The sequence below is a fragment of the Accipiter gentilis genome, chromosome 5, assembly GCF_929443795.1.
Source record: "Accipiter gentilis chromosome 5, bAccGen1.1, whole genome shotgun sequence".
Classification (NCBI taxonomy): domain Eukaryota; kingdom Metazoa; phylum Chordata; class Aves; order Accipitriformes; family Accipitridae; genus Astur; species Astur gentilis.
Window position 1 is genome coordinate 877302 of NC_064884.1, and position 13879 is coordinate 891180.

At 40.8% G+C, this 13879-nt stretch overlaps 1 protein-coding gene across 7 annotated transcripts in view; it reads left to right on the forward strand.

The window, feature by feature from the left end:
• The window catches only part of GRAMD1B (GRAM domain containing 1B), a 138241-nt gene that overhangs the window by 33980 nt on the left and 90382 nt on the right, over positions 1-13879 (forward strand). For 3 of the 7 annotated variants that reach the window (XM_049801338.1, XM_049801339.1, XM_049801340.1), the window contains exon 1: positions 3904-4364. The exons of 1 other annotated variant lie outside the window; for it this stretch is intronic. In XM_049801338.1, coding sequence (XP_049657295.1) covers positions 4003-4364 — 362 coding nt within the window. In that variant the 5' untranslated portion in view covers positions 3904-4002. Of the gene's footprint in view, positions 1-3885; positions 4365-13879 lie in introns of those variants that run through there. 3 more of the 7 variants (XM_049801341.1, XM_049801342.1, XM_049801349.1) reach the window with 2 other exon arrangements.

The window sequence follows — 13879 nt, forward strand, 5'->3', positions numbered from 1 at the left end:
GCTGGTTGGTAGTGCATGATTTAAAGGGACAGATCTGTAGGGCACTAAAGTAAAGTAAGAATGGCTAGCCAATATGTGCTCCTTGCATGTATCCACAAGTTGTCATATGTCAAATTGTAATAGGCCTCATTCTAATTTAATATGCAAAGATGAAGAGATGGCTGAAGTCCTAGTGTAAGGAAGTGTTCCAGTTTCAAAGATAACACAACTGTTCCTGCAGAAGACTGTTGGAATACAAAAGTAAATGCAGATAGATATATTGGGTTTTCGTTTAAACTCACAGAATTACTCTATAATTTTCACAGAAAAAAGAACACCATGCAAGTTTTGGAATTTGAAAATCAGAGTTTTGACCTAGCAGGGATTGCTCTGTAGGCATGGCAGGTTTCTCATGCAGAAGCTGCAACTTTGAGCTGCGTGCGCAGAAGGGAAAATAAGTTAAATATGCTGCTGAACTGTAGGAAAAGGTGAGTTTGGGAAGTTAAGGCTTGAATTTTTCCAAGTCTGTCAGTGCAGTCATCTCCCTGCCTGACCTGACAGAGCTTCTGTAGCCAGACATTGTGTGTCTGAGTGACTTTGTAGTTTTCTGAATAAGTTGTATTTCCTGTATTTAAAAATAACTGCTTTGAATTGATAAATTGTGTTCTTACAGTGTACTCTGTGCCATCTCCTACTCTGTATTCGTCTACCAGGGATGACATTTTGTTGTCCCTTAAACACATGTGAAAGCTGTTATGGAAAGGACTGCCAAGGAATCTGGGCTGGCATTAGTTCATGGTCTTCATTCAGGGAAGGGATTTTTAGTTTGTCAGAGGATTTTTCTTTCCTCTTTGCTTAATTCATAAGTCCTTTTCTAAGGACACTGGAAAACCCAGAATGTTTGAGCAGGAGAAAATCAGAGAGATTGTTGATCAACCTGAAGCATTGACAACCATTTGCTGCTCTAATGAATCCATCATTAGATGGATCATTAAACTACAGGAGTAGTCATTAAACAAGGATCTAGCAACACAGAGGATCTCATGGAAGCAGTCAAATTGTGCTGTTGTGATTTGCACAGAAATAGTGCTTGAATGTGGCTGGTATTTTTCACTTTGTGGGTCAGGTGTTTCAGCTGTCTGTCATTACATAGCTTCTCTTTTTTCTAAGAGCATCAGACAGGTGGCCAGCATCCTCTCTCCAAAATAAAAATGTGCTGAGAATGTTGGAGTGCAAATAAGTGTTGCTTACTAATCAGTGAAGTACTTGGAATTAAAGGGATAGTCTCCATGTATGTGTACCCTGGCCTAAGCGGAAGGAGTCTCATGGCACAGCCTGAGAGAATAATTCTTCCGTTTTGTATGTGTGAAGGGGTCCCTTGTCTCGCTGAAGTGAATTCCACTAATGTTCAGTGTGGCCGAGGGTGAAGAAATTGTACTGGCAGGGCCATGGTAACAAAAAGCAGACCGGTGAAAGGGCCAGTTCTTCCTTGCCAAAGAAAGTAATTACCAAAAGCTACTATTACCCAGAGCAGTGTGGTATGAGTCTCTTGTTGATTAATTAGATAACATCTGTGGGGATTTTGAGGGTTTGCAATGTCCACTGTGCAATTTATTACTGAAGAAAGCATGCAAAAGTGCAAACTTTGACCCTTCTTATTTGTACTTATTTCTACAATTGAATGAGAATCTTGTGTAGTTGATAAAAGATTCCACAGGAGATCAAGCTCATTAATACATGGAGCAAAACTTCTTTATGATAGCCTCCAAAGTGCTACTAATCCCTTCCCCTGAAGTTGCACATACTTACCCTCGGTTAAAATTTAGGAATGATATTGTGGGGTTTTGATTCCCAGATGCCATGGGAAGAAGATGAAAGTTAATTTTCTGTGTTAACAGGTAGCCAGTAATGTTATTTGCAGGTGGCTTTGGAACATGTGGTGATGTGATAGAAATCATGGCAACAGGTGGCTGAAGTACTCAGGTTCAGGTTTCTCCATATTGTGGAGGAGGAAGAAAAGGTATCAGGCCTTGAGAGGCAGAGAGGATGCACAGCTACCTGTGCAAGTCTTCAAATATGGAATATCGGCATTTTGGCTAATGTGTAGATTTTTGTTTCTTGGACTTGAAAAAAAAATGTGTTTTATTTGACTTTTTCATTTCATTGGATGTTTGTAGAAGGCATTCTGATTGTGCGCACCTGATGCATAGATAACAAGGTGAACAGGAGCTCCAGAAATTGATTTGAAGAGTTGCTCAAGCTATTAACTTACAGGATGAGCAGAGCAAAAAAGGACAGTACAACAAAGTAGAATATAGCAACTGAGGATTTAAAAACAAAACACAATATATGAAAATGTTTCCTTCCCCTTTGTTCCTGCTGTTATAAATCTTCCTTTTCTGACATGTTTAGTTATCTATGTCCTAGATGACAGTTTTCTGATGTTCAAAGTTCTTGTGAAGTTTATTTTAAAACAAAACAGAGGCAGTCCATGCAAGAAACTATTTTGATTTGGGTTGACAAATATTTTCTAACTTGAAACAAATATTTTTAAAGGTTCAGGCTGTTGAACAATGAAAACTAAAGCTGTGTAAGATTGGTTTAGAGGTTTGGTTTTTTTACAGCACACTTGAAATTTGCACAGCTGAATTGTAGTTACTCCCTTAAATTCTTTAAGTTTTCTGTCACTTTTCCACCTGAAAATACAGGTTCATTCAGGAGCATTCAGTGAAACTCAGGGGATCTTGATAGAGAATCTGTCACACTGTTTTTCCTTGTTTGGTTTCATTGCCAGAATTTTGCAACGCTTGTCCCGAGGCTGCTGTTCCTCCCAGTGCTTGAACATTGGTAGAGCTTTCTTAGTGTGTTAAATGCCTGGGAATCTTCCATGTACTATGTGTCTTTCCTGGTCTAAAATCTGTTCTGCATGGCTAATTGTCTTTATGTGGTGTGTTTGTTGGTTCCTGGACCTGAGACCATCCATCTTTCACTGTCATTTTGGAAGCAGTGCTGCCCCCCAAGAACTTTTATCAGCTTTCACTCATGTGAACCTGAGCTAAAAAACCAACCAGCCTCCCAGTTCTGATGCCACCTGCTGCTACTGCCTTTTTCGCTATTTCTCAGTCCCTCTCCTTCTTTGCCTTCTCTGTGAGCAGTCAATGGGGACAAAAAAAAATAAATCTATTTGTGAAAGAAGGCTGTAAGTCCGAGTTTGTGCTCTCCCTCCCTCCGTGGGGTGGGCTGGCTGAGCAGGAAGGTGGGACAAGGGGAAAGCCTGTCCAATTGGCTTCTACAGAAGGCTATTACCCCTTCTTACCTTTTTTCATTTGGTTGATTTGTAGTGGCAGCATATTTGGTAATATAAACCCTGTCTCTTGGGATTAAGAGTGCAGTTACACTTGCAACAGCTGCCTGCGTATGTCTTACCCGCTACAGAAAAAGAACATGCTGCTCCTCCTACTCTTTCTCCTGATTTTTATCTAGTATTGTTGCTTCCCTCCCTCTCTTTGTTTCTCTCTCTGACCTCCTCACAGCTCCACGCCGCTCCACTCCATACTTGCTTCGTCTCTCGAGAAGACCACGGCTGAGTTTCCTAGCACTGCCCCAGGAGATTTTTCTTTCCTGAGCCAGCATTAGGCAAAAAGGACAGAAGGCAAAGGGGAGGTGGGGAGGAAGCTGAAAGTGAGCCAAGCTGTTGCTGGCAGCCCTTGTCTCGGTGCTAAACCTACTGCTTTGAGAGAGACCAGGCAGGGGAGGGACTTTGTTTTGTTGAGAGGAGAAGGAGAAAAGAAACTTGAAACTGGCTTCCCTTGTGGCATGTCTGTGTCCTGAACATCCTCTCCCCACCCTGCTGTTTGTTAAATGAAAGCACGTGAAGAACATGAGGTTGCCTGCTTGAGAGGGAGGGCAGTACTGGACTGGGTGAGGAAGGAGGAAGGCAAGTTGTGGTTTTGTGGTGTGGTTTACACCGAGATCAGAGCCTAGTGTGCCTGGGGGTGGGAGCAGAAAGAGAAAGGGCATCTGATGCCAGCTGCCAATATGACAGAAACCCTGCAGCTCCCAGCACTGCAAGTCCCAGAGCAGCAGGTGGTGGAAGGTGGCCGTGCCTGGTCCAGTTCGTCCACCCCAACCCTGCGCAGGAAGCGCTTCAAGATGAGGCGGATGAAGAAAGTGCAGGAGCAGAGTCTGGAGGCCAGCAGGTATCAGGATTCTCCTTCCTCCAGCAAGGAATACCTGCAGCTCCCATCCATTGAAATCACCCCTTCCAGTGATGAGGACACTCCCTGGTCCAACTGCTCCACACCCAGTGCCTCCCCGCGGCGCAAGCGCTTCCTCCTTCGGAAGTGGCTGCGTGTGAGAGAGAAGAAGGAATACAGTGAGAGCAGGTATGTTTTTTGGCCGCTCGCCCTCCCCTGCTTCCAAGAAGAGCCTGTTCACAATAGGTAGGTAGGGTCTGTTGTTCCCCTAGTAATCTTGGCGTGCTTTTCCCTGGGACTTTGTCCTCACCTATTGGCTGGAAGGCGTAATGTAAGTTGATTGGACTTGCTGATGCCAGACCAGATGGCCTAATCCTTATGTGCAAACAGTAGGCACGTTAGGCAGCGATAGGATCTGTCCTTGCTCACGGTTCTCTGCGTACCTCCTATAGGTAATACAGAGCCAGTGAAAAGAACTTGCTTCTGAGTGAGGGAGGCTGTCCTGAAAAAGTGGGTGATCAGACTTAACCTCATTAAGATGTCCTGCAGAGACCCTTGAGAGAGAGGAGGTGACTTCTCTGCTGGGATTACCAGGACAGGGAGTGATGATGCCAAATCTTTGTCAGTGGTTTTTTTGGTGATGTTCATTCTTACCACTGAGATGTTCTCTGAAATCCTTCCTTCATTAGCTGATATTAGGAGAAGGTGAGGACAATAGAGAAACAAGGTAGCCTTGTGGCTAGTACATGGGTCTGCATGTCAAGATGTCTGGGTTCAGCTCTTGGCTGCTTTACAGGCTTGGGAGTCACTCAGCCCTTTGGCTCAAAAGGGGACAAATAATTAATAAAGACTCCCAAGAGCTTGTCAACACAGGAAAATTAATGCCCAGGGAGTTATTGTGTGGCCACATGAAGAAAAAGCTATACCTTATGTAATCAGGGTCTACAACAGGCAGTGTAGTTTACCTTTAATGGGAGAGTGGAATAATCTATCTTTCCTGGAGGCCCAAAATACACAAGACACTTCAAAGGTTTCTCTTGAGAAATTAGCACATTATAAATCCTTATACTAGCTTAGTGGGGGGCCAATTTTTCTTTTGTTGCTTTGCAACTCCCATGCAGCCTTCTGTGTGGGTTTATGCCTGAAAGTATGTACTGTACTTCCATATGTTTCTGCACCCAACATACTAGATGGACTCACTGACTGCTGTGTTGCTCGAGTGTTTATAGGACAGAGCTTTTTTTTCTACTAATATTCACTCTGATTATGTGGTAACTCTTCTCACATGAGGTCCCTTTAGCAAGGTCAGTCTGTGATTTTAAGTTTGGAGGAAGTTTCATCAATAAATGCATGCCATCGAGGATTTGATAATCCCTCTCTTAAAAAGTTACCATTGAACAACATCTCTGGTTGAGAAATATTACTGATTTTCACTTAACTGTGGTGATACAAGTAGTGATTCAGTTATAGAAAACAGGAGAAAGATAATGCACAGGGCATATGCTGAAGTGTCAGAATCACAACGTTAGTGTATGAAGTTCAACAGAGAATGGCTTTTCAGCTGAAAATGTGTAACAGAACTTGGTTCATTCTTGTACACGTGATATCTCCATGGCCATGCTGATAGCTTTCTGCTTATTCATCACTGAGGCATTTCTGCCTTAACCCTGGTTATGTTTTTGAAGCAGTGAGTGGAAAAAAGTTGATGTGGTTGATGGATTAAGTGGCATTAGCATACCAAAGCCAGCATGGCACCTCCTCTCTTCGAATGTAGCAGGCTCCAAATCTTATCCCTTTTGCAATGGGAAAGATGATGTTTTTCCAATGGAATTCTTCCTTTCTAGTGGGGGGGGGATGATGACAAAAAACAGTTTGCCAGTCACTTTGCACTGAGCCTCTGGGCTTGCAGAATGCAAAGATCATTGCTGGGCTTTCAAAACTCAGCAGGCATGGAAACAACACAGAGAAAGCAGAATCTGTGGGGAGTTAGTCATAGAAAAAGTGATGAACCCTAAAGGATTTTGTGGCGTTAATTTGCAAGAGACTAGCAGCTAGTGCTGTGGGGTAAACCTTCCTGTGCCCCAAAGCTGTTGTATGTGAAACCCTGTTCTAAAATAGCAGGGCAGGAAGCTGGCTTTATGAAAGCAGGTAGATACTGCCTGTTTGCCTTCCTCTACTTTAGACTGGGTCATCTAGAGCACTGGCTCTCTCTTGCTGCTGTTTTATTATGTTGTTGCTGTTTGTAACAGATGGTAGTTACGTCATTTACTGTACTTATCACTTGTTTAAATGCAACAGGGACTACCGTACTAGAGTAAAGTCTGAAACATATTGTCCAGCGGTTTCTCCACCAAGCCTTGTCTTGGGGTTTGAGCTACAGTGATGATGCTTGAACCATCCAGCTCGTTAACTGTGACAGTGGTTCCCGATGTGGTCAGTGTGCCATACATCTGCTAGGAGTGCAGGTGGCCTATTAAGTATGCAGGTTCCCAAATTTCACCTGGTAAAGGAGGCAGCCATCAGCATGAGGTTCCCACCAGAGACATGAATGCAGTTTGCTTCCAGTCACGCCCTCTTTCTAGTTAAATTGTTATCAAGCAGTTGGAACTTTTTTAGAGTCCGGTAACCATTACCCCCTTCATGTGGCGTGATATCTGCCTGTTTGTATGGCAGGGTTTTCCCAGGAAAGCTGGTAGTGGAGAGCAAACTGTGCACCAGCTGACTTATTCCAGTGATGCGTGTGTTTTCCACATGCCCCTGAGCAAGAGCAATAGCTCTGTGACCATTAGCATACAGTAAGCATCCAAGTGAATAAACAAATGCTTTTAGGACTCGAAATGCTGTCTGTAATGCTCCAGGTCTGGTGAAGGCCGGCTGCTTTTTTCATCTGTAAACTCCAGCCTACAAAGTGTTTTATCTATATCACTGGTTAGTTTTTAACAGCCTAGATAATTTTAAGGTTTGTTTACCTGCTGATGCTCTAAAAGCTGTTAGATGGCTGTAGTGAGAGCAGAAGAGACTATTTCTTTTCATTAAACAGCAGAGATGGCATGTAAGAGCTTTGCTTGCTGATGACACAGTTTTGTTCAAGGTTGAAAAAGCGGGAAACAGCTGTTTCTTGGGGGTAGGAGTTTACCTGCAACTTGTACAAAATCATGATGACCCAAGCTACAAGTTCGGTGCTCTGAGGGCCTATACAGATGATAAATAGGATGATTTTTATAAGGGGTGCAGGTAGCTTCTTACCTATACTCCTCATCCATCATTTGCTACTCAGGTAATGATAGATGTTATTTACCTGCATACAGCTTTATAAATTATGAACCCTGCACACAAGTGCAGAAATTTTTTATTAAGGAACGATGATGTTTCTTTCCTCACAGGCTAGTCGATGCAATCTGTTGGCATTTTGCTATGCATGTAATGAACATGCATTATTCATGTGGGGATGTGAGAGTGTCTCTGCTTTAATTTATTATTTATTTCTTAAAGCCACCCTTGCTAGTAATCTCCTGAACTGCATGTGATTCTTGATGTGTAAGGCGAGAACTGCTGAGAGGGTAGATCACTTGCGCTTACAGTACTGCTCTCCTGGCATAAGATCAGTATTGGACTGAGGTCCTGTGCTTCCACCTTGCTACTGGCAGAAGCTGAGAGTAAATAGGTGGTCCTGCACTATTGTTGCCTGACATAGGCTCCTCTGTGAATGCTCAACAACAGTACATTAGGCAATAGTTGAAGTATGGTAACTCTTTTGTTCTTGAACAGTTTCCTGCGAGGCAGTCATGCTGGGCAAATATCATACTAGTGGTAATCTGAATGTGCTCCCCTACCGTGAGAAGAAATAAGCCAGAATGCCAAGGATGGTAAAGGGTTTGAATCATCTTTTACTCGTCATTATTCCTTGCTGAATTTGCTTTTGCAGGAGGTTCTGGAAGCTGTGGTGTCCTGATGCCTGCAGTCCCTTCCCAGAGCTCCCTTTCCCTTGAGCTCTCCAAGATCACCCGGTTTGTCTTGCGTTAATGTTTGCCCTAAAGATAAATTTGGTCAGTCACAGTATCCAGAGTAGTTAACAATGAAGTGCAAAATGTTGGTGCTCCAAAGAATGTAAAACTTGCTGTGGATTTTGTTGGGTCAGTGGGGAAAAGATTGTGCTGTAGCTCTTGACATTTCAAAAGACAAATGTCCTCAGTTTGGTCTTCTGCTGGAGACTGCCACTTACTGAAGTCCTAAATGACAGGTTCAGCTAAAGGGAAAGACTCGCCTATGTCCTAAAATGCCTCTAACATAAGATGTTAAAAATGAAGTATATTATTGGAAGCATTCCAACTCATCTCATCTTAGAAAAGAGTACGTGCTCAGGAGACAGAGGTTTCTTGAGCTGCTGGACACACAACCATAGAGGTTTTACAGACAATCTTCATACCTTATCTGATAGTATGAAACAAATGGTATTAGGAAAATGTTTAGTACTGTTCAACTATGTGCTCTGTGGCTGCTGCTCTTCACATTCTGTGGCAGAAAGAGGTAAAACGTCAATTTTTTTTTTTTCTTAAGAAGAAAAGTTCATTTCTGAAGTCTTTTGGTCACCCTTGTAAGATATATCAGTTAACAGTGAACTGCTGATTTGTTGCAACATATGTGTAAATATTTTTAGCACAAGTGTCTTGTTTTGAATTTTCTTATAAAAATAAATGAATCTTTGATTTCAAGTAGGTCATAATGCTTTTGCGTTCCTTAATAAAATAGAAATTAATTCTGAATGTTTCTGGGAATATATTAATGCTTCATTCACCTTTTTCTTCCTTCCACACCTAGGAAAAATATTGTGGTGTGTTCTAGAGGAAAAAGCTCTCATGAAAGCCTGAGACAGTGACGTGATTTTTCTCCCCTAAGTAACTGCTGAATGTGAAAAATAATAAAAAAAACCCAACAAAACAAAAAGCTGCAAGAGTCAAGGCTATAGACCCTCTCACATTACAGAAATGCAATCCAAGAAGACTACTGTCTTTAGATAATATTAGTGGCAGTATTTACTAACCTCGTAAAAAGTACTTGATGAAGAGAAAACTGTTAAAGTCCTGTGCGGCTGATGATTAGAGAAGACTAGAAGGGCTTGGTAGACTAAGGTTTTGTTCACTTCATGCCACGCAATTCAAAGAAGATCCAAAATGAGTAACTGTAAATTCTGTAGTTCTCAGTTTCTCTGGCTTTCATGAACTTCCATGTTTCAGTTTTAAGTCAGAGGAGAAGTGGGGCTTCTCCTTTGGTAGAAATACAGCAAGCTGCTGCAGAAGTGGTAGGTGTGTGTACTGGGGTTATGAGCGCACTTTCGCTTTTTCAAGTTTTGACAAAATTCTTGTCAATCTGATTTGTGTGAGGAACTGATAGCTCCGTAGGGATTTCCTAATGGAACAGGCAAATGGGTTGCCTTTTTTCATGTTCTGCTTGTAGCTGGAGTTCGTTAATTGAGGTTTTCGGGATGACAAATGTCAGACGTGGTGTGTTTTGAAGTGTAGAGAGGTGTTGACAAATTATTTTTTAACATGTTTTAATATTGTCCCAAAGTTTTGGAATACATCTCCCCTTGTTAATCCTTTAAACTATGTGTAAAACTTTGCTTCTATTTGCTCCAGAAAACAGTGTGAGTGACGTGTGAATATCCTATGGATTGAATTTGGGACTTGAATACATAGTTTAGTATTTAACTAGTATTGTTACTCTTGCATCTTCAAAGCAAAAATGGCACAAGTTGTGGGGTTTTTTGGACTTGGATCTCTGTAGTAAACAGCCCATCTTCTCTGCCTTTGGTAGCTTTGGAAAGTCCGTAAGCACAAACTTCCATTTATGTGGTATCTCTTCTCGTCGGAAATGTGAGAGTGCATGAATGATGGCTATTAATGTAATGTGCAACTCGGCTGTTATCGTAGTCTCTTTCCTTTTTGAACCTGCAAGTTCAAATGAGACCTAATTTATGCTTCCAGTGAACTGAATTTTTTTTTAAACTGATGCATGCATATTTCTTATCAAGAGTACTGATGTACTGTTTGCTGTGACTGCAGGTTTTTGTCATTTGTTTATGATAATGTGTGCTAAGTGGCTGTGAATCCCACCAGCTTTTTTTTTTTTTTTGCTGAATCTTACTGCCTTTGTGGTTTTCTTTTTAAATATTTGCCTTTCGGTGTTTGTGTGGTATAGGATGACCAGTCACACAAGAGTGTCAAAATTAACTGGTTTACAAACAGCCTGGAACTTAAATGCTGTTGATCTTATCTAGTCAGCAAATATTTACCATTGTACTGACTGAATTTCATGTCTTACACAGGACTGTGCCTGTTGATGGTATTAAACAATTAATCATTGTGTTCATTAAGACAGTTTTTTCCACTGGATTCTATTTTGAAATTCAAGATGTCTGTTGTTCATGTTGAACATGATGTTGATGAAATGAATGCAGCGAGAAGAAGAAACTTGCCCATCCTGCCCCTTGTAACCTTTTCCAGCAAGGAGGGAAGATGATTCTGCTACAGATTCACACTCTGCCTCTCCAACTCTGAATGTGACTGAAAAGGACACAATTATTGCTAATTCGATGATGGTCTATATGATATATGCAACTGTCCCTTACCTTTTTTGATCATTAATAATGGGTTTAGACTGTAAACATTGCTTTACATCCCTCCCATCAATGAAACTGAGTTATTAAAAAGATATGAATGTCTGGAGTAGTAGGTGCCCCTTTGGTTCTTTGGGAATGCTGGCAATATGTTAGGCTCCAGGTAGTGCATACTCTAAGTTTAGATTAAAAAAGGCACTTGAAACTTCATCTTCCAGCTCTGCCTTCCATTTGTTGCACTGATTTGCTGCTTGAGCTTGGGTACTAATTTTCCTCTTGCCTCTGCATATCCATGTTTCAGCTTCAGTGGAATGTGCATAGAAATAGGGTGCTTGCCTCCTATTTCTTTGAAGAAACTCCTTCAGAGTCGGTCCTTAGATGAAGCAGGACTGTGTAAACAGAAAGGGTGCTGTCATTTAGAAATGTTGTGGTACTTGCCTCCCAGAGGGCTTGGTATCAGTTCAGCAGTTAGTTTGCTGAGCATGGATCTTCCTTACTTTATTAAAGAAGCCTGATGTTACCTTGCTGCCTTCAGTGTTAAGGATATGTTTCCCCTGAAAACTTTACAGTTGTTTACAGTTGTATGCTGAGAGTGGGAATTCGGAGCACCTGTGGGAAAGCTGTATCACTGAGAGGGTGCTTTGGCTCTTAATTCACAGACTGAAAGCTTTAGATCTATCGAAGGACAGCCCTTTTTGATGAGGGAGACTACTGTCCCTTGGAACTTGGGTCAGTGATTTCCAATGTATGTCCCTTATGCTCCTTTCTCCTTCCCCTCCACCTGGCAGTTCCCTGACATTTGTAATGGCACAGTCATTTACGTATCCATGCAACCATAGTAACACGGTGCTTTTGATGACAGGAATTTAATTTGCCAAGGACAATGAGGTGTTGTTAGGCAACTGGGACGTCTGTTTCTGCTGTTTCATGAGAAGCGTGAGGGGGGCTACATTCTGGGAAGGATGAACAGAGCAGGAAGGTGAAATCGAAAGATAAAATTGTTGTTTTGTCTTTGACGGGTTGCTAATGCCCCCTGTGGGAAAACACTCAAAGGGACCTCTTCTTCTGACACGAGGCTTGAAGTTCAATCTAGTTTTATTATCCTGTGTTTATGTTGCCAAGGAAGGATGGGCAAGCACATATATCAGAAGAGTTTTCAACTGAAGACTGCACATCATGGAATTCACTGTTTAAATACTCCATTTTCATCACGAATCTTTTAGACTTAATTAAAAGAGTTTGGGCTTAAAATAATATGGATTTCGACAATATAAAAATACCTTAAAAGATATGATGTATTTAATTTTTTTGCCAGCTTGGAAGTAACCATAACTCACACCAGATATTGGTACTGCTATACTCTTTCTGGTGGCAGTTCTTCAGACATCCTAGTTATTTTGTGATATATTTTAACACGGGTAGATTCAAGTCTTTATGTTTGTAGCTGTGAGAATGAGAAGAACCCTTTAGTTCAAATAATTAAAAAGCTTTGTAAATTTGAACAGAAACCTTGATGCAAGTCCACTGTTCTATTGATTGTCTGCATATCTTTTAGCTCCCAAATCTATGTTGATGACAACATTCATGTATTGTGAGATTTTTTTTAAGTAGTAGCTTTTAGTTCCAAAACCTGTTGCCACAGTTGCTGAAAGCAATTGAAGAATATAAGAATACCTGATTGTCAATGTCTATAATTCTCCTTTTTGAAATGGTTAATACTTGAACCCAAAGCATTATGAATATAGCGATTAATTAAGCAAAATGAATACAAAATATTCATCTGGGTTCAGACCTGAAAGTTTTGCTAATAGTTGTGGATAACAATAGTCTTCTGAAGGCCACAGAGTTTTATGAATAATTCTCCAAACTCATTAACTGATTCTATCTTCGAGGATACAGCCATTTCTTTCCCATTTCTTTGTTTGCTCCATTGTTGAAAAAATTTTCTCTGAATAAAGATCTGCCGAGCACACCTGCAGAAAGAAAAGTACGGTGGACTTCTCACCCCCATCTGGATGGTATAGAAGTCCCAGAAAGTTCCTTGTGTGCAAACATTGGCCCAAGTGTCTGAAGTTTGTGAAATCTGGACAAATAACTTCTAGTAGAAGGCCTGCTTAGCTTGAAAAGCCTGTTCATGCATAAAATAAGATCTCTTGGCTCAGCCTTATCATTCAGAGTCTGTGAAATCTCAGAATAAAATGAGACCTATTAAAAAAAAAAAAGGCAGGAGGATAAGAATAGTACGAAATCTAGTTTATAGCTCAGAACTTCTCAAGAACAAGTGCGAGAGAAACCTTTAAATATTTAAGACACAAAAGCAGGTTTTGAACTTTTTTTTTTAGTGCCAGCAGTCTGTTCACATTCACTTCTGGCAAGATTTGGAAAAGATGATTCTTTTGTGTAACTGTTTTGTGACTGTTCATTTAAGTATGTGTGTGTATGTGGGTCATGAAGTCAATAAAAACTGTTTAAGACTTGTAACAAATTACAGATGGTGGAAAAGAAAGGTAACAGAACAAGCATTCTTAGGAATGTGTTTTTTCTGTAGAAGAGTGGTGGTTGGGTCTTCTGATGTGGTGGAAAGATGAACTGGCAACTGAGCTGATATTGTTAAGAAATAGAACACAGAACACAAATTCGATTTTGAAGATGTTCGAGGATCCGTTTTCCTTTATACACCTATCACGACACACTGCTGCTGTTCAAACTGTATAGAGCTTCTTTCACTGCAAAATTGACTCTTATTTTTCTTCATTATACAGAAGTCTTGCAAATAGTGCAAAATTGATTTTTGTTTTTTTCATCTCCAGATTTGAACAAAGTGGCGTGTGATCAGAACACCTGTTTTTCAGTCAGTAGAAAAATGTTTCTTTTGTATTTGGGAGCAGTGAGATGGAGGAGTGGTGGAAGTAAACTCTTCAAAGATATAGTTGTTAAAAGGCATGGTTAATCTGTATTTAAAACTCTTCATTAGTTTCTGAAGTAGTAAGTAATGTTATGAGTCTGAGTGTTTGCATGAGAATTGAGGGAAAACTACAGGGTATAAACCTTAAAGTTATGTTTAGTGTCTTTGAAATTATAAGAGAGA